The 27,759-nt window shown below is 35.5% G+C and overlaps 1 protein-coding gene across 8 annotated transcripts in view; it reads left to right on the forward strand.

The window, feature by feature from the left end:
- Window positions 1-27,759, forward strand: part of LOC131426501 (midnolin homolog) — a 58,873-nt gene that overhangs the window by 24,489 nt on the left and 6,625 nt on the right. For all 8 annotated transcript variants that reach the window (XM_058589282.1, XM_058589277.1, XM_058589275.1 and 5 more), the window contains one exon: window positions 25,817-26,341. In XM_058589282.1, the coding sequence (XP_058445265.1) occupies window positions 25,853-26,341 (489 nt within the window). In that variant the 5' untranslated portion in view covers window positions 25,817-25,852. The remainder of the gene's footprint in view (window positions 1-25,816; window positions 26,342-27,759) is intronic.

Consider the following 27,759-nt stretch of genomic DNA (forward strand, 5'->3'; position numbering starts at 1 on the left):
CAAGAAAATCTTAAGACTGTTTATGAATATCTCTATGAACAGTCAAATGATATTTCTTATTTGTTATCAATGCAAGTCATAATTATTTGCTCTATTTAATTCACCAATGTTAAATTTTTATTTCACCCCGTAATGTGAAAAATGCATAACTCGGTACCGATAGGCCCTTTGTGAATGTTACTTAAAACTCGAGCAATAGGCACTATTTTTTGTAACTTACAGAAGGGCCTCGCGTACGACATGCGACAAAAATGAAGAAAACATTTTGGATCTAAAATTTCCGATGACTTCCAGACAGTCGAAATTGAGAAATGAATTGATCTCGTATCTCTTTTTTATTCCTGCATTGGAATCACACTAAATTTCGTTCGGGAATTTTTGCACGTTTTGACGATTTTTTAACTTCCGCGAATATTTTCATTCTTCTATTCGACTGATATATAATAAACATTTGCTGGCAGCAGTACCGCAAGGGTAACGCCTGTGATAAAACATCATTTTCACTGAAAAATCACCTACCGAGATTTGAACAGCATAGGCTGCGGAAGGAACAAAAACAAACTAACGAATCAGCGTTTGACGGCAAAGCAGAGAGTGAAGATAGACTTGCGATACGACGCACAGTGGTCCGGTACTGAAAAAAACGGTCAAAAGTCTGTACTGATTTTTAATAGCTTATCTTCGATTTGCATGAAACGTCGAGATTTAGTATTATATCGGAAAAAATGTTTTTTTTTAATCAGATTTCTGGCACTATTTTTGATGCCAAACTTCTTAAAATAACATGAAACGTCAAGATTTTGTGTTATCTCGAAAAAAAAATTACTTAGCCTTAGAAAAATTTTGAGATTTCCGAAATCGAAAAAAATTGTTCTATGTTTTATGTCTTAGAATTAAGGAATGTTTCGAAAATAAGCTATCCGCATATCTTTCTTTCAAAATATGATAAAAAAAACGATATTTTATTCAAACTAAAAATTGATCCGTTATTGTACGAGGTTAAACTTAAGTATAATGAAAACCGAGTGAAATTTAAGTTATTCCTTCAAGAATTTTCGAGCTTTTGATCGAACGCTCTTCATCAAGTTCCGGACAAGTGTTGCATCGCATTTTTTTTACGCTTGAGCCCAAATTTTTTTGAACTCCTGCATGTTCCCAGTTGCCTTACCAGTCTTCTTGAAGACCCTCTTCACGATTGCCCAGTAACGTTCGATGGGTCGAAGCTGAGAGCAATTTGGTGGATTGATATATTTTTCTCAACGAAATTGATTCCCCTTTTCCGCAAGCCAATTGCGAGTGGTTTTGGCATAGTGAGCCGACGCTAAATCCGGCCAAAACAGTGGAGGTGTACTATGCTTCTTACATAAAGGCAGCAATATCTTCTGGAGACACTCAGATGGATAGATTTCTGCATTTTTAGTTCCGGTAGTGTAAAAAATGGTTGACTTCAAACCACAGGAACATATTGCTTGCCATACCAGTATCTTTCGACCGAGTTTCTCCACTTGAATCGACCTGTCCGCATCGCTCACATCCTCCTCAACGACGACAGTAAAATTTTGTGGACCTGGAAGGGTTTTTGAGTCCTCCTTTACAGAAGTCCCATCGTCCATCAAAACGCATGCATCCGGACACTGCAAAAGACGTGAATACACATTTTCCGGACCATTGTTGCTGCTCGCTTCTTCTGTTCTACACTTTGTTTCGAGATTTTCTGATTCTTGTAGGTCTTCAGGTAATTTCGCCTTCTGATATGCTGGATCATTTCGACACTCGTTCCTGTTTTTTTGGCCAAATCACGTATTGGCATTGATTTTTTCTTCAAGACTAGAGATACCACTTTCTGGTGTTCTCCAAACTTATTAATGATGGTTTTACCACTGGCATGATGAATTCCAAATCGCTTTGCCAATTTTCGCATAGTAATACCCTTCTCACTAAGCCATGTGTCCAGAACCTTAATTTTCACTTCCTTTTCAAAACGTGACATTTTGAAAACGCGGAATTTCAACCGCACAAACAAGTAAACATACGAAAGCTAACAGCCAAACACACAGCATGCTGTGATCTGAACATAAAAAAACATCACAAATACATGCGTACAACACGAATGTATGTGGATAGCTTATTTTCGATACACTCCTTACATGAAACGTAGAGATCTGGTGTTATTTCGCAAAGATTTCGTGTAATTCTAAGACAATTCGATAACAACAAGAAAATCGATTTTGGAAATCTCAATGTTCAAGAGTAGAGATTTTCCAAAAATATTTTTTTCGAGTTAACACAAAATCTCAACGTTTCATGCAATTCTATGACTTTTGACATCTGTATGACTAATTTTTATCAAAAACTTGAAGTTTTGCCAATGTTGGTAGCTTGTTTTAGCTGTAACTTCGTCATTTTTCAATTTTCAACTAATCAAATATGCACCAAAATGTGAGCTTTAAGCTTATTTTATAAAACTTCAAGAAAAATACGGGTGGGTAATGTCAGAGACATAGGATGACGTGAGCACGAATAAAACAAACATGATTTTTCACACTTCGGAATTTTTTCCCTTTAATTTGAGTGAATTCTATACCTCGTTATTTTGAAAAAGGTAATCAAACACAACAGAAAAAAACATTTATGTCAAATCTCAAAATAAAAATTCGGGATAATTGCTTTTTTCATAGTACTGTAAGTAAAATGATGGCGACGACCGACGTGTAACATTTAAAAAAAATCAAATGAAACCAAATATTTTCAATTTATAACGCAAAATGTTCGAATTTTTGTATTTTTAGGGGTGTCGACATTTATTCGATTAAAACAATTAACAATTGGTATCTGAAACATATGGCAATGTATAAGTCACCTTTTCCACATTACGAGTGAAAAAAAAATTAACCTTGGTGAATTATATAAAGCATTAATTATTTATTAATTATGAATAAATGAGAAAAATCATCTGATTGTCTTAAGATTTGTTTAATTAACATCTTAATGGAATCGAAGTCTCAAGTCTTATGGCACTCTTCATTGCTTTTTTTTTCCTCATTGAACGCTCGTCTAGATAATTAGTTACATTAATTCTGATTCATCCACTTTTTCTATTGTTAATTTCTGGAATTTCTCTGTAGCTATAATCGAAATATGACAAATCTTACAATAAGGTTTTGTACTGGCGATTTTCACAAAATTGGTCAAATTTTCGAAAAAAAAAATTGAACAAAATCCTAATTTAGTCCTACACTGAACGAATAAGTTCAAAATTTTAAAGCCGATTTCTAACAACACCCAAGTAATTATGTTTCTTACTTTTGGACTATAAAAATGAACATAAAAAACATTTCAAGATGGAATCTTTTGAGGGAAAAAAACTTTTTTCCAACGAAAAAAAAACTGATTTTCTTTCCAGTGTCTTAACATGACAATATATCCAGTAGTGTTTGAATAACAGCTGATCGTGTCAGACGAGTTCTAGTTTTTATCTAGCTATGCAAAAAGACTCCAGCGCTCATGCATTTTTATGCAACGGTGAAATTGAATGATTTGCGATACGGATTGGTCCACCCCATCCCCCGTATTCTCCAGACCTGGCCCTCATCAATTAATATCTATTTCCAAGACAATTTTCGTCGAACGCTGAGGCCATTGCAGAAACGAAAGAAAATAGTTTGAAGGCCTTGACAAATCTTTTTTTTTTTTGAAGGGCATCAAAATGTTGGATACGGTAAAAAATCGACTGTTTCTTTCTTAGGCCCGGAACTTTTCATTTCATGTAGTTCCAATGAAACTCATTTTGTGAGGAGGTTTCATTTAATATCCCAAACGTTAGTTGCTCGATATTTGCCAAATCTGCAGATTTCGTAAATAGATAGCAGAAAGTCACGATTTTCGTTAAATTTTTCAAAAGTTGACGAAAATTAACAGATTTTTAAAATTGTCGTGATCATTTTTTTTCTCTCGCTTCCGTGCATAATTGTTTATAGAGAACTGAACACTTTTTTCTATTGAAAATTTTTACCTACACTCAAATAAAAGTTCATGTTCAAATTACTTGAAAAATTACGTGAAATGATTTCAATTGTCAAAGTGAATATTTTACTTGACGAAAATGAATGTTAAACGAATAACACCCTAGAATAAATAGGATGATCCTCACATACAGTTTACGTAAAATAATCAGTCATCAAATAATCTACGTGAATTTCCTGTTTGAAAAATTCGATTCTAAGAATGGAGAAAAGTGAAACCTTAAATTATGAGTAATTTGGCAATTTTCTAAATTAAGAAACATTCAACGGCTGCAAAACGAAAATAATTGCGTTAATTTAATGAAAATAACTAGTTTTCCCTAATATCTAAAAAAACAATTATCTATCTAGTAGATGAATGTGACATAAACACTCACTTCTTTTTACCTATGAAACACTTTCCGCTTACTGGATTATGTATTAAATAGCTTTTAAGGGTCAGTCCATCGAAACCTTCGTGAAAAGCAGGGTGGAAAATATTCACATAACTTTTCACGTAACTATAATTTGATTGTTTTGTTGAGTGTAGCATCTCTTGTACTAGACAAGAAAACAATTTTTTGGGAAAAACTTTTTCTCTTTCAGAGCGCCCTCCTTGCAATTTTCGAACGGTTGGAAGGGAACATAATTATCTACTTCGGGATAAAATTTCATTTAAATCTGTTTTTTGTGAATCGACTTGAAATTTTTAAAATCAGTTTTATCAGTGTAGGACTGTGTAATAGCACAGAAGCTTGAGGAGCAGCTTTAGACGAAGTTAGGAGGCGCTCGACTCACAGCGGACAAATGCTGCAGGATTCATCGAAACCTTGTCCAAGAAACTCGTATAATTGGAACATAAGAGCGGGAAATTATATTATATCATATATCTTTATCGGGCAAGCGATAGAAACCGAAAATGTAAATATCAATTATCGAGTGAGATTCGCTTGCTTGAAATAAAAGGATACTCAGCCAAGAATAAAAAAAATAGATCTACATCAATCATGAGAAGTATAAATACGTACGACCCTTTGTTCAATCGCATGGCCTTCTGAGATGCATTTAATAGCATCCCATGAAATAGTTAAAATTGGAAAGAACAGTTTCAGTGAGTGGAGTGGGTTGGCAAATTCGAATCTTGTCTCTGAAAAAAAACATTGGTAACAATCAAATCATGTGGGCTTCATTCTTTAAAAAATAATATCAATTCATATTCTAAAATATAAATTTAAAACCCTGGGTTACGCTCACCAAACAACAAAATCATGGTACATCCAGCCGAAATGCTGTTTTTTTTCTATTTTTTTTTCGCAGAGCAACAATTTATCCAATGTCAGTGAAAGAATATAACAATCCCCTGTTTACCATCAATTTGCATGGAAAACGCAAATCCAATTCTCATTCAAATCCGACACAACATAACCATGGGAGATTTAAACTCGTGCGCGTTTTCACTGAGATAATACAACGAATCATGTTTGTGTTTTGCAACATCAATTTATCCCGGAGCTGTGTTTTCTGGTTATACCAACAAGTTAATGCTCTTCATCAAAACACTCACCAAAACGGACACATTTAAAAAGCATAATGAAACAAAACAAACGCACATTCGCCGATAGCATCGAACCCATTTCGAACCGATGCAGGTGAGAGTTTGTAAAGCCTGTCTACCTCTGCCCTCGTCTCCCCCAGTCGGCATCGCATCGCTTGCCAATCGGTTTCAATCTAATAGAACTGAACTCTGAAAGCTGATGAAATATTTACCACCAACAACAATCCATTCAAGCATCATAAAAATGGGCGATAAATTTTACACCGATTTGAATGAAACTGCCGCCACCCCATCGCAACAACAATCCACCTGCGGGCCGCTGACGTCTGGAAGGTTGGAAGCACTGATTTGCATAGCGGCCAGCCAGCCTCACCCAACCAACGTTCCCAGCCTCGACAGCTCACGGTTCGGTAAAACTTTGGTCGGCGTTGGAAAAATTACTTCATACATCATTTGGTAGCATCGGGCGACCAGGTGGAAAGATGAAAATTCAAATTATCCGCAACACTCAACATGAGAACCAAGTTGAGTGATCTCTTTGAACCCCGGGAGCTTTGGCCTAATCGGGTTTTGGATCCGATCAAATTAAATGTCCTGATGTTAGAGGTCGCATTTTTTTGTGTTCGCAAGTTACGAATATGTTATTTGCAATCAGATTCGCGTGAATAATGAATGTCGAATGAAGTTGAGTCAATATTCAATCGTTTTTTGTTTGTTTGTTTGATTTCGGGAATGTCCACGCTTTCTATGTCTAAAATCATCAATTTTTTTATTTTCGGGCTGAAATTCTGAGTAGTCGTACCACTTAAAAACACTTAATTCAGGGGCTTTGGTACCTCGTGGGTAACCAGTTTGAGAGTAGTTCACGTATGTAACGCTTCGTAACGCCTATAACATACTAAAAACTAACGCATGTAACGCTTCGTAACGCCTATAACATACAAAAAGTAACGCATGTAACGCTTCGTAATGCCTATAACATACAAAAAAGTAACGCCTGTAACGCTTCGTAACGCCTATAACATACAAAAAGTAACGCATGTAACGCTTCGTAATGCCTATAACATACAAAAAAGTAACGCCTGTAACGCTTCGTAACGCCTATAACATACAAAAAGTAACGCATGTAACGCTTCGTAACGCCTATAACATACCAAAAAGTAACGCATGTAACGCTTCGTAACGCCTATAACATACAAAAAAAGTCATATGAATCTACGCTTGTATAAATTAGTCCTGCCATCTCTGAGAAAAATGAGTTTGCATATTTTTGTCTTACACAAACATTTTGTGGTTTCGTCGTCGCACAGTGGTTCGAATCAATAAAAACGTGGACATAAATCAGTAGCTGCCAAACCGTTCTTTTAATGCATATAGTTGCTTTGAAGAAATTATTTACAAATATATACCGCATAATTTGATCCTATCAATAATTGTTCATGGCCTACTTTGACAAAAAATGTAACCATATTTTTTTTTTCTGAAGAGATAGAAATTTTTTTTCTTTTACAAAGTTTTAGAACTATTAAAAATAATTTACTTTGTCAAATATACCAAAAGTCTAGGTCGCACCGTTTCGGATATACAAAGCGTTTTTATGGCAACCCCCTTAAAATCAGTTTTTTATTTATAACTTGTTTCGAGTTAGTTTTTTATGTATACTTTCTTTGGAATAATTGAAGAAAATAAAAAATCCCATATTTTTGTTGAAGGTAGTGCATAGGTTTCTTGTTTCCTGGCAAAGTTATACAACATTTTACCTTTATTTTACCTATCATAAAACCTTACACAGAAGCGAAATATGCAACTTTATGCAGCTGATTTTTACAAAATTTGTAGGAAAAGATGTGCCCAATATCATAAAAAAAAATCTAAGTGGAACTCGGTGGAACTTTTTTTTTAGGTCTTTTCAAAGTTAGTTTTAATTACTGAATTATGGCAACCCCCTTAAAACTAGTTTTCTAGTCATAACTTGTTTCGAGTTATTTTTTTATGCATACTTCGTTTGGAATAATTGTAGAAAATATAAAATTTCATAATTTTGTAGAAGCTAATGCATAAGTTTATTCTTTTCTGGAAAATTTATGCATAATTTTACTTCTCACCTAGAAAACCTTGTGCCGAAGCGAAATATGCAACTTAATGCAGCAAACTTTTATAATACTTATAGGAGAACATGTACCTTATCCAATTTATTTTCCAATGAGAATATCTTGAGTACTCTTCGTGTGACTCATTTTCACTATGGCCATGCTGAAACCATAAATGGTTAAGAAACCATAAATGGTTAAGAAACAGTGGTCCAAAACTGGAAAAAGTCGGTCACAAGTCTGTACCTTTCACTGATTTTTAAGAGCTAACGTGTCTTCGAAGAAGTTTTACAAAATTATATAACGCTTCTTTTGAAATTAATTTTTGTTAAGGGGGTAGTACCGATTTCGAAAAAAAAAAATTTTGTTTTTGACGAAAATTTTTTTTTCTTTCTAATTTCAAGTATTTTTGCTGAAGATATGAATAATATAAAAAAAATGTTTTTTGAGATATTCGCTTTATTTCAAAAACAGTTTTTTTGGATTTACCTACGTAGAATTTATCTCTATTACCTAAGTATCTACTTCAAAGTTAGCAAAGTTACTCATTTAACTTTTCCCAATACTTTTCACAACCTAATCAATCAACTAGGTAGTTAATGTTACCTAATAAATCATTACAATATGTCACTTAGTCGCATTGCATTCGATCAATCAGTATCTGTCACGCTATCGTCCGAGTTTTCCGTATTGCTAATTTCTTGTTCTGTTGTAAGTTCTAGCATATCAATTGCTTCCAGTGACAATTTCTTTCCAGTTTTGATAGGTTTGTAATAAATATTCGAAATCAGTGGGTCAGACGCTACTAGGAGTCTACAAAAAACATCTGTCATCGTTTTTTCACGGCAGTTTTACCTCGTGCCCAAGTTTGGATTTTTTTTATTTGTTTATTAATTTTTAACTTTTTTCATTCAATAAACTATAAAGGTTGTTTTATGGAATGGCTTATTTGAAACCTAAGAAAAAACCGTACATTCATGCCTTGGACGAATTTTTGTATCTTTGTTATATTTTACAGGCTGTTGAAAAAAGGCTTTGTGTGAAATACCCCATGGATTATTACTTTGTTACTTTTTACAATTGAATTTTTTGTTACTTTTTACAATTGACAAAATTAGAATAAATCTAAGTGGAACTAGATGCAATTTTAGGCCTTTTCAAATTTAGTTTTATTTATTGAAAATCCGAAAAATTATCAAAACTTCAACACATATTTCAAAAATGGAAAAATGTTTTCTAGACAAAATATGATAAAGTATTGTTAAAGTACAAACCTTTACGAAGAGATTTCATGTTTAAACGTGTAAATAAATTGAGTTATCGCGAAGCAACACGATTTTTAAGACGAGATGTTGATCGGGCGACTGCAAAAGCGAGTAACAGAAATAGCAGACGCGTGACGCCCTCTGTTTCTTAACCATTCATGGTTTCAGCATGGCCATAGTGAAAATGAGTCACACAAAGAGCACTCAAGATATTCTCATTGGAAAATAAATTGGATAAGGTACATGTTCTCCTATAAGTATTATAAAAGTTTGCTGCATTAAGTTGTATATTTCGCTTCGGCACAAGGTTTTCTAGGTGAGAAGTAAAATTATGCATAAATTTTCCAGAAAAGAATAAACTTATGCATTAGCTTCTACAAAATTATGAAATTTTATATTTTCTACAATTATTCCAAACGAAGTATGCATAAAAAAATAACTCGAAACAAGTTATGACTAGAAAACTAGTTTTAAGGGGGTTGCCATAATTCAGTAATTAAAACTAACTTTGAAAAGACCTAAAAAAAAAGTTCCACCGAGTTCCACTTAGATTTTTTTTTATGATATTGGGCACATCTTTTCCTACAAATTTTGTAAAAATCAGCTGCATAAAGTTGCATATTTCGCTTCTGTGTAAGGTTTTATGATAGGTAAAATAAAGGTAAAATGTTGTATAACTTTGCCAGGAAACAAGAAACCTATGCACTACCTTCAACAAAAATATGGGATTTTTTATTTTCTTCAATTATTCCAAAGAAAGTATGCATAAAAAACTAACTCGAAACAAGTTATAAATAAAAAACTGATTTTAAGGGGGTTGCCATAAAAACGCTTTGTATATCCGAAACGGTGCGACCTAGACTTTTGGTATATTTGACAAAGTAAATTATTTTTAATAGTTCTAAAACTTTGTAGAAGAAAAAAAATTTCTATCTCTTCAGAAAAAAAAGTTATGGTTACATTTTTTGTCAAAGTAGGCCATGAACAATTAATGATAGGATCAAATTACGCGGTATATATTTGTAAATAATTTCTTCAAAGCAACTATATGCATTAAAAGAACGGTTTGGCAGCTACTGATTTATGTCCACGTTTTTATTGATTCGAACCACTGTGCGTCGGTTCAAAAACCGAGTTTTTTGTAAGAGTGGGGAGGGGGGGGGGAATGGCAAGCCAAAACTAAAGAGTAACAAAATTGAGGGAATATGATGAAAAAATGTAAGTGACAGCTCTGGAAAACGACCTACAAAATTAAAGCTGGGAGTAAACAAACGAATATAATAATAGTGATAATATAGGTAATATAAAGAAAATAAGAACAAAAATGAAAAGTCGAAAACAAAAGAAACGAATTAACGAAAGCAGTAAGAAGTTAACATATTGAAGAACAGAAAAGTACACAAAAGTGAATTAGAAAAAAAGAAAAGATAAAGTGAGGAAAAGGACTGAGGAACACGAAACTAATAGTGTTATGGAACAAGAAACAAGAAACAAAAATAAAAAAAAAAAACCAACAACGAGGAATGAGGAATGAGAAATAAGAAATAAGAAATGAGAAATAAGAAATAAGAAATAAGAAATAAGAAATAAGAAATAAGAAATAAGAAATAAGAAATAAGAAATAAGAAATAAGAAATAAGAAATAAGAAATAAGAAATAAGAAATAAGAAATAAGAAATAAGAAATAAGAAATAAGAAATAAGAAATAAGAAATAAGAAATAAGAAATAAGAAATAAGAAATAAGAAATAAGAAATAAGAAATAAGAAATAAGAAATAAGAAATAAGAAATAAGAAATAAGAAATAAGAAATAAGAAATAAGAAATAAGAAATAAGAAATAAGAAATAAGAAATAAGAAATAAGAAATAAGAAATAAGAAATAAGAAATAAGAAATAAGAAATAAGAAATAAGAAATAAGATATAAGAAATAAGAAATAAGAAATAAGAAATAAGAAATAAGAAATAAGAAATAAGAAATAAGAAATAAGAAATAAGAAATAAGAAATAAGAAATAAGAAATAAGCAATAAGAAATAAGAAATAAGAAATAAGAAATAAGAAATAAGAAATAAGAAATAAGAAATAAGAAATAAGAAATAAGAAATAAGAAATAAGAAATAAGAAATAAGAAATAAGAAATAAGAAATAAGAAATAAGAAATAAGAAATAAGAAATAAGAAATAAGAAATAAGAAATAAGAAATAAGAAATAAGAAATAAGAAATAAGAAATAAGAAATAAGAAATAAGAAATAAGAAATAAGAAATAAGAAATAAGAAATAAGAAATAAGAAATAAGAAATAAGAAATAAGAAATAAGAAATAAGAAATAAGAAATAAGAAATAAGAAATAAGAAATAAGAAATAAGAAATAAGAAATAAGAAATAAGAAATAAGAAATAAGAAATAAGAAATAAGAAATAAGAAATAAGAAATAAGAAATAAGAAATAAGAAATAAGAAATAAGAAATAAGAAATAAGAAATAAGAAATAAGAAATAAGAAATAAGAAATAAGAAATAAGAAATAAGAAATAAGAAATAAGAAATAAGAAATAAGAAATAAGAAATAAGAAATAAGAAATAAGAAATAAGAAATAAGAAATAAGAAATAAGAAATAAGAAATAAGAAATAAGAAATAAGAAATAAGAAATAAGAAATAAGAAATAAGAAATAAGAAATAAGAAATAAGAAATAAGAAATAAGAAATAAGAAATAAGAAATAAGAAATAAGAAATAAGAAATAAGAAGTAAGAAGTAAGAAGTAAGAAGTAAGAAGTAAGAAGTAAGAAGTAAGAAGTAAGAAGTAAGAAGTAAGAAGTAAGAAGTAAGAAGTAAGAAGTAAGAAGTAAGAAGTAAGAAGTAAGAAGTAAGAAGTAAGAAGTAAGAAGTAAGAAGTAAGAAGTAAGAAGTAAGAAATAAGAAATAAGAGATAAGAGATAAGAAGTAAGAAGTAAGAAGTAAGAAGTAAGAAGTAAGAAGTAAGAAGTAAGAAGTAAGAAGTAAGAAGTAAGAAGTAAGAAGTAAGAAGTAAGAAGTAAGAAGTAAGAAGTAAGAAGTAAGAAGTAAGAAGTAAGAAGTAAGAAGTAAGAAGTAAGAAGTAAGAAGTAAGAAGTAAGAAGTAAGAAGTAAGAAGTAAGAAGTAAGAAGTAAGAAGTAAGAAGTAAGAAGTAAGAAGTAAGAAGTAAGAAGTAAGAAGTAAGAAGTAAGAAGTAAGAAGTAAGAAGTAAGAAGTAAGAAGTAAGAAGTAAGAAGTAAGAAGTAAGAAGTAAGAAGTAAGAAGTAAGAAGTAAGAAGTAAGAAGTAAGAAGTAAGAAGTAAGAAGTAAGAAGTAAGAAGTAAGAAGTAAGAAGTAAGAAGTAAGAAGTAAGAAGTAAGAAGTAAGAAGTAAGAAGTAAGAAGTAAGAAGTAAGAAGTAAGAAGTAAGAAGTAAGAAGTAAGAAGTAAGAAGTAAGAAGTAAGAAGTAAGAAGTAAGAAGTAAGAAGTAAGAAGTAAGAAGTAAGAAGTAAGAAGTAAGAAGTAAGAAGTAAGAAGTAAGAAGTACGAAGTAAGAAATGAGAAATAGGAAATAGGAAATAGGAAATAGGAAATAGGAAATAGGTAATAGGAAATACGAAATACGAAATACGAAATACGAAATACGAAATACGAAATAGAAAATAGAAAATAGAAAATAGAAAATAGAAAATAGAAAATAGAAAATAGGAAATTAGAAATAAGAAGTAAGTAAGAAGTAAGAAATACGAAATAGGGGATTATGGAAAATTGCATAACGAACAAGAAAAAACAAATATGGAACGAAGAATACGAACAAAGGCACGACGAACTTTAAAAAATTGAATTAAGAATGAGGAATAAGAATTGAGGAATAAGGTATACTGAATAAGGCATAATTTAATTTACATTTACATTTCACGGAACGGAAATTGGGAATCGGAAAATCGAAATCGAAACTTGAGGAACTAGGAAAGAGAAACGGAAAAAGTATAACGAGAGTTCGGAATCGAGAGTTGAAAACCAAGAAACGAAGAATGAGAAACAATAAACGAGAAAACAGAATCGAAAATTTGTAATCGAAAAACGAGTCATGAAGAATTGGAAATAAGATTCAGAAAATAAACGAGAAACACGAATTCAGAACGAAACGAAAAACTTGGTTTGACTAAATAATAACCAAATCAAAAACATTGAAAAAGAAACAAGAAGCAAAGATCAAAATCACGAAGAAAACGAAAGCTACCAAACAGAACTAAAACTACAAAAATACCAGCAAAATTGAAAACATATAAAGCATGAAGAGTAAGATAATCAAAGAGTAAATATATCATTTTTAAACTTCCAAAAATACGTAAATAAGCAAAAACAAGAAGAAGGAAAAAAGAGGCAAACTGAAACGAGAAAAAGTCGAAAAACTGGTAACGAAAAGAATGTAGAAATGAATTAAGAGTAGGTATAAAAATACGGAACTTGACGAGCCAGAAATGAAAATCGAGTGAAGGAACTTGCAAGTGAGGCTCTGCAACAAGAGAATCGATAAACGAGAAATGGAGTACGAGAATTAAGAAGCAGGACCGGTATGATTGTTTTTTGTTCTTGAAAGAGACTATAGAGCAATTCCATGAATGTGACAAAATCAGAATCGACCTTCTCCGATTGAGAGGTCAATCCGACTCACAACTGATTTTTAAAAAGGGCGTATGTATTTTTGCATTTCACCAAAATTGCCTTTTTCAAATCGTTGTAACTCGGAAACCGTTAATTGTACAAAAATGGCGTTCAGGAAGAAGTTGTAGGGAATCGATTGGGCACTCTTAAAAAAAATATACATTGAAAATTTTTTTTGATTTTTCAATTCTCTATAATTACAAAATAAACCGAAAAAGGTAAATGAAAAAAAAGGCATGATTTTATTTTTTTTTTGGTAATTTTTATTTTAAAGCTGTTATTGAAACCTACAGATTAATGGCTATCCCATCCGTGCCTTTTGGAAAATGGAGAAGTTACAGCTAAAACAATTTACAGATATATTCGAAATTTCAATTTCTCGTTTGAAGATAATCATTTAAACAGGAGAATTTTATTCTTCAGGTTAAAGGCAATAAATTTGTTCATGATATCCTCTCTTCTAAAAGTAGCTGTTCTTGAGATACTTGGATATTTAATTATAACACCATTTTTTAAATTTCCATGAATTGTTTATTTGCTTGCTATATCTACAATTATTACATGTATATGAATAATTCTTAATTATCGATGCATTTTAACTAAAATTGAAAAAAAAAACAAGTGCAGTAAGTCCACTGCGCAGTGTTTCCATGTTTTCGTGATAGGAATTTACCAACATAACATAACCTTCGGTATGTAGTGAATCAAGGTTTTTTTTCGATCCATGACGCCATGACCACACCCCTGTCATAAGCTGGATTTTCCCAGCCCCATTCCATTGCCGAGTGGAGCCTCTCACGAATGTCATCATTTGTTTGTTTTATTGTCAACGGAACTTGTTGTCAAAGGGGAGAAGATAAGTGGGAAGGAGAGGCCGATCGAAGAAAAAAAATAAAAAATATTTTCGTAACCATTAACTTACCACCGAAAATAGCGACGCTTTCAGTCGTATCGATCGTGGGTTAACCGATGCAAGACCTCCGATCAAAAAAAAAAAAAAGATCAATTGAATTATTGAACAGGTTAGTACAAATTAGACGGTGAATACGAATCATTACCAACGAACCTAAATTGTTTGACCCTACACTCTACAGCCATCGGCACTGGCCGCCAGGACACGGGTCCCAATGGGTTAACTGGTGTTATGCTTTTCTCAGCTGGTTAGAGCGCAGTCTAGCGTCCCCTCCCCCTGGTCCTAGCCCTAGCTCTAGCGAACAAATGCCTTCGGTCGTTTACCAAAAGTCTACACTCCGTCAGGCAAGCGAGACCCGAAAAAATGCACAACAAAACTACGTAATCAAAATTTTCTCACAACTGGTTCGTTTTTTTTGTCTTTTTGTCTTACTATGCCTTCATGCTACCACTAAGCTCTCAACCCTGACAAGAACTGGTGGCGGTCGATGAGCGCCCGTACCGCGGCGGGCAGGTGTGCCGTAGGAGGCCATGCCTGGTTGCGGTATTTACTGTGCTGATGGTGGGTAAATCTTTTTTTTTTCCCAGCCTTCCATTCCAGCGCGCTCGGTAGGCCGGGGAAAAACACAAATAAAAAACAAAGCACACAAGTCAAACCTGAGAGAGGCTGCATTGAACTGGTTGCACCTCGCCACCGATCTAGGCAGGCCGGTTAATACAGTTACACTGGCTTGTGGTTTTTCGAACAACCGCGCGCGCGCCATTGCACCGAGCAGCCGCACTTTGCCACACACCGAAAACCGTCGAAACCCGAATGTACATGTATGCATTTGATCAGGCATCAGGGCTCCTATCAGGCGCAGTGCGGGCAGTGCCTCGCGGATAAGTCAGTGGCTTTGGCGAAGGGATTGTGAGGCAAGTGAATGCGAGCCGATAATGAAATTTACTGTGAGCCTGCCCGATATCCGATTTTACAGGCGAAGCTCATTTTGTTTAATCAACAACAAGCCTCAGAAGCACAGCCTCAATTTGGTTGCAAATTTTGCCCATGTTCCAGAAGGTAGATGAGGAAACAAATAGAGTGCAATTTGCGGTGGCTCGCTTTCAGCCGGTCATATGTTTGTACATGATAGCAAAGCCGCCAACCGATAGGATAGGGAAGGGGGTGGAATCGAAAGGGGGTTTAATTTTTATTCAACGTTTAATCCTTTACTGCCAACATAGGCAGGGCGTTTCCGCGTTACCGTATGGCAATGCAAGCAACGGCTCCGATGAAAATTCCTGAACTCACTTTTGGGGGAGTCCAGAAGCCTTCCGACACAAAAAAAATGTGCCATAAACCAGCTGACTTTCATACCTGCCCCGACTGACTGTAAGCCATGCAAATCATAACTAAAAGTTGATGATGCAGTCAATTTTTTCTTAACCGACCGGAATAAACTTTGCGAGATAAGCTGTTGGAGAACTTGTGTGCACAGTTTTCTCCGGTTTATTTAAAGCATTTAAAAACTAGTACGAAAGGGTAAAGTTTGAAACCTAGTTTCAGCAGTGACTGGCAATCATCATAGCCTCGAGTAGAAATTTACCGATCTTGCTTATTCTGAGCAATGAAAAGATCTATAAAGACTATCCCAGAAAGTATGGACGCAACCAAAAACCGCTACCATTTCGCAATGGTTCAGAATCTGTCAATTTTTATGGCTGCGCCCTGTTGTTTACACTCTTCTCTAAACACTTGTGCAGTTGTTTATTCGTTTCCATTAGTTTGTTTCGAAATGCGTGGACTTTCAGCAGAACAACGTCGAAAAATTGTGTACAAATGGTGCACAGAACGCGGACTGTCACTGAGAAAGATAGCAAAAATGGAAGGAGTAAGTGCAAAAGCCGTGCGAAATGCAATCAGGAAGTTCGGTGAGGATAACACCTTTGAGGATAAATCGAAAACGGGTCGAAAAAAAGGTCCTGCTAACCCTCAGTTGGATAAACGTATACTGAAGGCGTTCGAGCAAAAGAAGGAGGTTTCAGTTCGGGATGTGACCAAAAAAGTGGGCACTTCGAAGTCAAATGTTCTTCGTGCTAAAGAACGTTTGAATCTTCGAACCTATAAGAAGCAGAAACAACCAAAAAGTAGTCTGAAACAAGAAGCATCGATCAGGCCGAGGGTTCGAAAGCTGTACAATACGATTCTTGCTGGAAATGTGAACTGCATAATCATGGACGACGAAACCTACGTGAAACTCGATTACAAATCCTTGCCGTGACCACAATATTATACGGCGCGAGAAGGGCAAGTGTTAAACCAGTCCGAGACATCGATTGAAGTCGAAAAATTTGGTAAGAAAGCTATGGTTTGGCAAGCAATTTGTAGCTGCGGTAAGATTTCGAAACCCTTCACCACCACTGCTTCAATGAACAGCGAAATAAACATCAAGGAATGTTTACAAAAACGACTTCTACCCATGATTCGAAGCCACACGGATCCTGTTGTCTTCTGGCCAGATCTTGCTTCTTGCCACTACTCGAAATCAACGGTAGAATGGTATACTACCAAAAATGTCACTTTCGTCCCAAAAGACATGAATCCACCAAATTGCCCACAACATCGACCAATTGACGAATTTTGGGCATTAATGAAGGCACATCTTAGGAAACATGTCCCGGCAGCCGCAACCATTCAATAGTTCGAAAAAGATTGGAAAGTTTACAATGGCTAAGTAGCAAATGTTGAGAATAATATTTTCTGTCGTTGTAGTGTAATATTATCAGTATATCGAATAAAATTTGAATATCTAACACTTGTGAATTATTTACAGCGAAATCAAAGTGCGTCCATACTTTCTGGGACAGTATTTATAAGACCAACATATTTAATTTAATTTTAATCTCAATCCTTTGAAACGTTTTCTTCCTGGAGCTTAGAATTTCTGTTGATTGAAATAACCAGATCGAGATTTGTGATAAGAGGTCAGCCGTACATGGTTATTACAGTATTAGTCTCAACTGGTCCGTGCAAAGTCTCATGCACGTGTTTCGCGCTACTTAATCAGGTTGCTTTCTGAAAAAGTTGCTTAGTTGATAGAGCATAGTCCGACTTGTAGTCGATTCTTCTTTCGAATTTTATTTTTCGCTATTTCATTCATCAATCTTCCCTCCTGAACTGTTTCTCGTTGACAGTGATTAACAGTAAAAACTTGAAAAATTCTTGGTGACAACGTCGGGTTCGGGTTTAGTAAAATGCTTTCCCAAACATCTCTATTATACACCTGATAAATGGAAAAGATATTTGCTTTAAAAAGTATTCTACTACGACTAACTGTATTAAATTCAAAACCACCGCATTTTAATTATATATTATTTCATATTCGGTTTTCAGGTCAATCCCTCCCTCTTCCAAAACAGTTTCAAATCACATTCCAATTGTGGTTTGAGATAATTTTCCATTTCCAATTTCACTGATTTAGGCACAAATTAGGTATCAACTCACATGTGACTAACACAATTAATTCAGCCTCAACAGCTTCAAAACATTCGCACTCACCGTGTTTGTTTCACGCGCAGAAAAGTCCAGTTTATTCAGGTACAATAAAACCAATTAGTTGCCTATCAAATGCCCGTAAAATGGGTTTTTGTTTCCAAACCAGGATATAATAGATTCAACCCGGACTGCGGTTCTTCGAAATTTTGCGGTGCGGTGAAATCATTTGCCGAAACGTAACCTTTCAGTACGACTCCGGGTATGTCCCCGTTTCTCTTCATTCTACCCAAGTGCAAACTTTTTCTCTCGTGGGCCAAAACAACAAAACAAAGTAAACAACTATAAACAAAAAATTTCGAAAGCCGAGCCCCTTCAAAGCCCAACGGCTGGATGGGGCACTGCAATCACTGTATAGCACAAGTGAAATAATTGTAAACAAGCAGCCTAGAGCACAGAGACAGAGTGAGAAAGAGAGACATAGAGAGTCACGCTGCAAACCAGCAAACATTGCAACACTGAGCACCTATGTTCAGAAGTGACGATACTTCATCCCAACAGCAGCAACGGCAGCCGCACGCGAAAGACCATAAACGAGTAGCTCTTCAGTTTGCCATAATAATAATCGGCATTGACAGTAGCAGCAATAGTAGGCTGCGTTGTTTTTACGTGCAAAATGTCCATACCCAGCTGACAGCTTCGATGATCGTTTAACTGAAGAGTCATTCAACTGTGCGTGCGATGAGAACCCGAAGGTTGCTGTGCAATTCATTGTTTCGACAATATTTTTGATGGTTGTTGTTGTTTGCGTCAATGGAGACGACGAGACAGCCGACAGGCAGCATCATTTTACGTCAAGAGTTGCACATAAATCGTTTCCGCAACTTCAAAAACTCAGATCTGTGCGCCCAAATTTTGCGTTTGCTTCTAATCAGGGTTATAAAAAATGAAGGTCGCATTGGTTACAGGCTAGCAATTGAATTAATTTCGTTCATCCGTGACTAGTTCTTTTTTTATGAGCGGAGTTAGGGTGGAAGAAGAAGAAGCACGAAAATTCCCACTCAAATTTGTTGGCTCAGCGGAAATTGTTTGTATTAAGCGGTGTTATGATCAAACATTGGTCAACTCGAACTTGACCAATTTTTCGTGCTTTGAAAAAAAAACCATTGAACGCTTCAAGCTTGTGTTTCATTTGAGAAAATTTCATCGACGCAACACGTCAAAAAGTTTGATCCTGCATCACGAAAATCCGAACTACTCACACGTCAAGTTGGCAAAATTTATGAATGAAAGCCGGAGGCCTCAAAAACCGTCCGAAAGAGCTCTAAGCGGAGAATCCAATCATACCCCCACCGCCTTAAGCATTCTTTCTTTTAAACCCACACGACACTCAATCATAAGATTTCTCGATAGGTTTTCGAAGCTAGATTTGCTAAAGACTGTGATCGAAAAAAATACAGCACTCTTTATAGAGTATAACTTTTTAATGCATGGGTAAAAATTGATGAATTTTTGGGAAGAACTAGTTTAAAGTGTAATGTTTACATATGAAAAATTTCTGTCTACTGATTATCAAAATGGCTTCCGAGTAAGCGCTTCATCGAAAAAAAAAAAATTGTTCGCTGTTGTGGAAAAATCAGACCAGTCCCCACGGGTGAATCGTGAAATAAATCGACAACTTGAGAACCGACAACTGGATCATGTCCCGTGAAGTAATAGGAAGCTGTACTGCGAGTGATTGACACCAAGCGGACACCAAGCAGATCCCCGGCCAGGAGTGTTTCGTCGGAAAGTTTCGCCTGGATGTTTCGGAGAAGTTTTGGAAGAAGAAAGTCAAATAATTTGTCAAGAAGTGCTCAGTGTGGCAGGCGATCTGTAGGTGCGGTCAATTAAGCAAGTAGTACATAACGATCAAATATACAGTCCGTAAAGTAAGAACGTGTCCTGGATGACTTTGAAATAGTTTAATAATAGTTTTTTTTCACTTATACATACTGTTACGCCCTTTACGAACATGCTTCTTCCGTCAATTGATGGTGCTCCCATCAAGCTGAAAGTCGTTTCGCCGAATAGGTCATTTCGCCGAAAGGGTCATTTCGCCGAAAGAGTCATTTCGCCGAAAGGGACATTTCGCCGAAAGGGTAATTTCGAATACATTATATTATTATTTTTGTGTTATTATGCCTCCTGTATAACTGATGTGGCACAGCCACATTATCGAAGCCAAGATGTCTCGTAAAGCCGCCGAGGTGACACCCGCTGAGTTGGCCGCCGACCCGCCGTCGGAAGCGGCGGCCTCTTGCATACAAACCTGTTACCGCCTCGATTGCCCGGTCTACTCAAAACTAGGTTTCTTTGCTTTAGTTAGGTCCGAACGGTAGCGAGGTCAGACAGCACACGAATCAAATCTATGTGGTGAAGTCGCATTAGATATTTTTTCACTTAGTAAACGGAAAATACCACACACATTTTCTTGGTAGATACAACTTTACAATTTCTTTGATGCTTTGTGGCTAATAGTCAACGAGTTTCCTTGGGAACTCCGCTTGAAGTTCATGAATCAATCTTTTTTCAAGAAGTACAATTGTAGGTCAACAAAACGGGCGTTAACGATTATCATTCATTTGTTTTTATTTTAAATCAATTCCAATTATAATATTAAGACAATTGCAGGCAAAATGTCATTCAGCGAAATGACCCTTTCGGCGAAATGACCCTTTCGGCGAAACGGCTTTCGGCGAAATGACCTTGATCCCAGAAAAACGTTTGACATTTTATTTTCTGTGAAACTATTCGAAGCTGCTCTTTATTACTAGTTATAAACCTTAAGTGAATTCTAAAGCTCAGGTACAAGAAATTTATTGAACTATTTTCGGTCACTTTTCCTTCCGAATTACGAAAGTCATCGATATTTTTGACTCTTTAAATCGTTGAACTGAACGATACCGACTTTTTAGCGTATCTAGCCGCCACTGTTGAACCTCGGTATTTTAGGAAGTGTGCAAAAAAAAACACTGCCTCGAAACGCTTTGCGACACTTATTACGAATTTAGTGTTTCCTCTAGCGATTAAAAAGGATTAAATCGATAACGTTTACCGATCTCAGGCTATGATGGACACCCTCTTACTTAACAGACTGTATAAAGAAGAAGGCCTCCAGGAGCGCCTTTGACCTCTTCTCCTCCGGTCTCAGGAAGGTGACACTCTGTTATGGGTGGATTTGGCATTGTGCCGTTTACGCGAAACCGGTGATCGAGTGCGCAATAGTTCAGGGCCTACGGAAGGGCGGACATAATTAGATTTTGGTTAATAGATAACCATTTCCTCCGAAGAGAATGGTTTGTATTGTGTTAAACATCATCGAACATCTTCACTTTTTTTTTTTCAATTGTCACAGTTCTCTGTTCAATCCAGTTTCTTTTCGCAGCGATATGGGAATTCCGACGCTGTAACACCCGAGATGTTCGAAAAGGTAATGCAAACGCAGAACAAAGAGTCAAAAAGTCTCGAAAATTTATCTGAAATCGGGTTTTTATTGAATATAACAGCGCAATTCCATACGAAATCGAAGGTCATTTTTTCCTTGTATTTTTTTTTTCTAATTTTGATCAAATTTTGCACCTTCATTCTTCATGATCAAAAGAGACAATTTGCATCATAAGTTTGCCATTTTTACTCTAGCCTTACTTTTGAGAGGGGACTAAGCAAAAATCCCTTGAAGATTTTCAAAAATATATGTTTCAGAAACGATGGATCCGGTCGATTTGGCGTCTTCTGCAATGTTCTAGGTTATTATAAGAACTATGTAAAAAAAATTTAGTACTTTTGAAAAAAAATGCCAAGAACACTAAAAATTCAAATATCAAAAAAACGTAATTTGGTTTCGTGTTTTTTTTTTAATTTTTTGATATGTTGTAGCTGACGTCCAAACAGGGTTGCCACATATACAGATTAATCTGCATTTTAAAGATTTTTCAGATAAATTTGTGACCAGGATTCTGTATATACAGATTACAGATTTTTGGCAAAAATACAGATTTGTACAGATTTTTGATAGCGTGAATTAAAAATTTATTGGCATTGATTTTTTTTTCAAAGTGAAAACATTATCCTGATTGTGTGTTAATTCTAAAAAGAGGATAAAACTTATATAAAAGAGTATGTTAAGGACAGTAAACACAGATGTTATATCTGCTAACAAAGATTTGTTTGTGCTTACTTTTAGTTACAACTAGTGTAGCGTAATTGCGTATGCTTTCAAAAATTGCTTCTGATAAGATGGAAAGATGATGGCCTCGGCCATAAAGTAAGGTAGTAAAGAAGAAAGATTGCCAATTGCATTATACCTAATGAACGAAAGTGAAAATAATCAGACCAAGTTCTCATTTTCAGATTGGATTTTAAAAGTTTATCGTCAAATCATTATTTCGAGAGGCTCAAACGCAAAAACAACTTCCAGCGTTTTTTCAACTACAACATCATAAAATTCAGACTAAGAAAAGTTTTGGTTTCTTTGAATTTGGGTTCTAAAGACTTTTCATTCCGTTGTGCTTCGATTTCTTATCACTTCTATATACAGATTTTCAATACAGGTTTTTGAGCCCCCGATACAGATTTCCAGATTTTTCTTCTGAAAAATGCAGATTTAAATGTGGCAACCCTGCGTCCAAAGTAAAATACTGTCAAATTTCTAAAACTGAGAAATAATATTTGAAAAAGTTACAAAAAAGTTTTTTTTTAAGTTTTATGAAACAACGTTAAATTTTCAATTAAAAAGATGTTAATCAAAATTTTGTTATTATTCTAGTATTAAAATTTGAAAATAGTCTCCTCAATATTTTCATCTAGTCAATTGGCTGCCCTCGGTCCAATAGTAGAATGCACACCGCTCTCATTCGGTAATCTTTCTGCTTCCGTTGCCGTATACATCGCCGAATTAAATGTTATTTTCTTGGCTCGGTCATTGACTTAGGCAGTACAGTTAGGAGTTAAAATTTGTACTGCCCTTGTCGTACCTTCGCTGGAAAATTTTTCTTTGAGCTGCTCAATTTTTTTCATACAACTCGTTGATTCTTCCTTCATCAAAACTAAGTTCTTTGTTTAGAGCAAATATATGTCTTCTAATGCTGTTTATAATCTCGTGACATTTCTCCACAATATATTTAATAGAACAATTTTTGCCTCTCTCATATAGAAAGGTTATGCAATCACTGCGAAAAACGACTATATACGACGATATACCATTCGACTCAGCTCGACGAACTGAGCAAATTCTCTCTCTCTGTGTTGTGTGTGTGTGTGTGTGTCACTCGATTTTCTCAGTGATGGCTGAACCGATTTTCACTAACTCATATACAAATGAAAGGTCTTACGGTCCCATAGATCGCTATTGAATTTTATCCCGATCCGACTTCCTGTTCCGGAATTACAAGGCAATATGTGCAAATGTATAAGAAAATGCGCATTCAATTTTCTCGGAAATTCCTTAGCCGATTTTTACAAACTAAGATGCAAATGAAAGGTCTTCAAATTCTTTAAAAAGAAGTGCGATTAGTAAAAATTCTCAATCTCATGTGTATTTTTTCTCAAGCGATGGCGAAATGAGGTGCCCATTTTTATAAAGCTTAGTACTAAATTCATCTAGTTGGCAGATTCGTTAGTTAGTAGATATATAAATCTACTTTACTACTGCTAGTCCTCGATTTCCACTTCCGGAAGTACCGATAATAGTGAAGAAAAGCTCCAAAACAGGAACTCACTTCGATTTCCTAGCAACGAGTAAACCGATTTTCACATATCATGATTCAAATTAAAGCTTTCAGTGTCTTAAAAGATACTGTGCAATTTCATTCAGATCGGACTTCCGGTTCCGTAATTATAGGACAATGAGTAACAAAAATTTCAAACTGTCATACAAGATGATGCAAAACCGGTACGCATCGGTACGTGCTGGTACGGAAGAAGAACACACCACCTCCTCGCACGATTTGCTCAATTTCGTATAGCGTGCAGTTTTTGGTTTTTGTTCAAGTTTGAAAAACAAATCTTGACAAAATCTTCTAGTTATGTTTTTGAAAATATGAGTTATATTAGAAAGGCATCATTACACCACAAGGTGGATTAAAAAAGGTTTTTTTTTTAATTGGAGCCACAGCAATACTACTGTATCTCGAGAACCGTAGCATATAGTAAAATTTGATTAACATAAAAAATATTGGAAATTTAGCGATCTTCCATAAAATTTTGGACTTCAGCTAAAACATTATGAAAGTAAGTGAAATAAAATCAAAAATACATGTGTTTCAAAAACGACAAGGATTTGAAAAAAAGAATGGATGAAAGTGCGTAAGAAAGATGGTGCAAGTATTGCACAGAATTCGATGGGTAGTTGACAAACGAACAGATTTTGCGAAAATGAAACTTAGCTTATATGTATTCAATTCATTCCCTGTGAATTTCCAAAGTATCTGACATAAAATGAATTTTTGGTAATAATCTTTGTCTTCATTTTTTTTTTGGGGCACAGTCCTGAGCTTGATTGAACATTCCAGTGGCGAGAGATTGATTGAAAATACAGTTGACACTGCCGGAATTTGTCTAAATATTGTTTTTTTTTTCAATCTACAGGGAAAAATTTCGTTGAAAATATCTAAACTCATAGCCTGCAAGCACATTTCAAAATCCCACCTGGAAAATACTGCAATCTTCCTAAATTCAATAATCATCCATCGGTTTTCATAGTCGGTAAAAGCAAACGGTAAATTATCGTCGCCCGCCGGGTGTTCAATTCCGACACTTCAGCGGCACTGAATCGCCGTCAAATGACACGTTCATAACCATTTTACTCAACGACGCCGCGGCAGCTAATAACTAATCAATCAAGATAGTTCACCATCAGCGAACCTTTGCTACCCGAATCCCGAATCCCTCCCTGTCCACCCCCTAGGCAGGGAAGTTACGCAAATTATCACACGCGAAAAATTCTGCGCGGAGTAGGCCACGACTGATGCACCGGTCGCACAAAAGAGCCCGGTTAGCAGCAACCACGACCACGACGACGATGACGACGACGGCGAACAATCGATGCAGCAGGTTCGATAGAAATAGCCTGCCAGCCTCCAGCCACAGAAAAAAAAATAAAACGAAACCGAAGTAGGCGGTAATAGTTGATGATGACGATGACGATGATTAGGTAGCGATACCTTCAGCCTCAGTCAGCAGATCGCAGTTGGCCAGTTGGCATGTGACGAGTTTTTTCTCACGCGCGAAATCGAGCTGATTTGATCGTAATCACTCACTGACACTGAATGACGGTATTAAACCCGGGGAGGGTGGCGGCTATTGTTGTTGTTTCGAGGGACCCAAGCGGCGGAGAGACCCAAGCGGTTGTTTGTTTCGTGCGTTTAGATCACTTGGAGATCGCTTGGAGCTCAGAACTGATTGGCCGACGATTATATCTGCTCGGTTGAAAGATACTTGTTAATTTATTAACGCAAACGGCTATTTCCTGGAACGGTGGAACAAGGGAAAAATTAGAAACAATGGACCGAGAATTGTGAATGGTGTTTGATTATGTAAATTTTTGTGTTAATTGGACCTTTCAATTTATTCGATTTTATTTACAGTTCCTACGTATTCAGGTCGTTCTGGTTTTGTTTTCTCAGCGACTGTCATTTGGAATAATAATTAATAATAACCGTAAACGAAACTGTTTTAACTTTCAGATAAATGTAATTTTCGTGGAAGGTTCCGTTTCATAGATTGATTTTTTTTGCATCATACCGCAAACCAATTCCGATTCTAGCGAACCTTAAATCATCTAAACAAAGCTTTCTTTTCTCCATCGCATTATTTCAGACTTCCCGTCAAAAACAACAAACACTGTCCGTCCAGATGGCGGACTACTGCAGTAGCGGTGGCGGTGGCAGTAGCAGTCCGGTCAGCAGCAATGGCGGAAGTTGCCTGGGTACCTTTCGACCCTCGGGCGCATCTGTAGCGATTGGCGTCTATCCACATCACAAGTTAGCCCATCATCACCATCTCAACCGTCATCACCTCCGGGTGATTGCTCCGGCAGGCGGCGGTGGCGGTGCGGAGCAGGACGAACAGAATGACGGTGGCCATCGGCCGTCCACGGCAGCAATGCTGGGAACGGTGGTGATTGACCATCGCGTACGGATCATTCGATTGACGAGGCCCCAGAACTTTGACAGGCATCATCATCTGCACGGTCCCGGTACCGGTGCTGGAGCTGGTGGGGGAAACGCAGGTGGTGGTGGTGGAAACTTTGGCTTTTCGATTCGAGGAGGCTTAGAATACGGGACCGGATTTTTCGTTTCGGCCGTCGAAAAGGACAGCGAAGCTGACCGGCAGGGATTGAAGGTAAATGTCTGGGGTGGCCGGTTCTACAGGAGCTCGAATTTACCCGTAGGGTACTACGGGTGAATTCGAGCCGTGCTGGTAGTGAAATCTAGGTCAGCGATTAAATCGAGCAAAAACGCGATTTGTTATCGATGGTACCGAGTACCGTTGTTTGAATCGACAGAAATTAGATTTTACTCAATAATTCAAACGAAAACTAAATGCGATTGCCTAACATTATGTTCCAGGCTAACTAGATGACTAGCTGATTTTCTGACCAGAGTGGATATGCACGCTTACTTGTGGCTACTCAGTTTCACAAAATGGTGTTTTACCCAAAATTAGCTAGAACCGTATCAAATTGATTGATACGATGTCTGATGAAAAAGTCACTGACATTAGAAAGGATTATCAAAATTGTATTAAATTTCTATATTTATAACGGGTGTTTTTTTAAGAGGTCTATTTTTCCAATAGGGATTACTCTATTGTCTGAAAGTTATTTTGACAGTGTAAAGGGACGTCTCTACTCAGTATTGTTTGGCAAATCATCATGAATAGATTGACTCCAGAACAACGCTTCCAAATCGTGAAAAATTATTTCCAAAATCAGTGTTCAATTAAAACTGTTTATAGCGTAATTTTTTTTTCAGTTATGAGGCACATTTTTGGTTGAATGGATAAGTTAACAAGCACAATTGCCGTTTTTGGAGCACGTCGTTCAAGAATTACAGATGCATCCCGGAAAATGTACTGTTTGGTGCGCTGTATGGGTTGGTGGAATCATCGGTTAATGGAATCTATTATCGCTTAAATAGGGAAACTATGACTATCTTGCATTTTAAAACATTACAAAATTAAGTAAGAATTAGTCAACTAAATTTAAATGCTGGAATTTACCAATTAAATCATATTGGGGTTGCGACAAACAATTGAAACGCACGTCCTGATAGACGAAAAACGTTATTTAACATGTGGCATGTCTTGTCAAATATACATGGGCTGAAAAGTCCCGGTCTAGCGAAGAAAACACGATTTTTTGGTTTCTTTCAATAGCACTTTTGTAGAACGATTTATCTTCGGCCTCAGTTCCAGCGATACCCTCTTCATTCCGGCGAGCATTTCTTTCAGGTCTGCGAACAGCCAGTAGTCGCTGGGAGCCAAATCTGCCGAATACGGTGGGTGTGGGAGCAATTCGGAGTTTGAACTTTTTAATGGTTTAATGGCTTAAAGACTGTCCCAGAAAGTTTGATTTCGCTGTAAATAATTCACAAGTGTTTGTGTTCAAATTTTATTCGACATACTGAAAATATTAGACTACAACAACAGAATATTATTCTCAACATTTGCTACTTAGCCATTGTAGACTAGCTGGCGCACCTCTTCTTGCGAACGTTCCTCATTAAATTCCGTACAGACTTCTTGGCGACAAGTTTTGA

Source organism: Malaya genurostris, chromosome 1 (genome assembly GCF_030247185.1).
Source record: "Malaya genurostris strain Urasoe2022 chromosome 1, Malgen_1.1, whole genome shotgun sequence".
In the NCBI taxonomy this organism is placed as follows: Eukaryota; Metazoa; Arthropoda; class Insecta; order Diptera; family Culicidae; genus Malaya; species Malaya genurostris.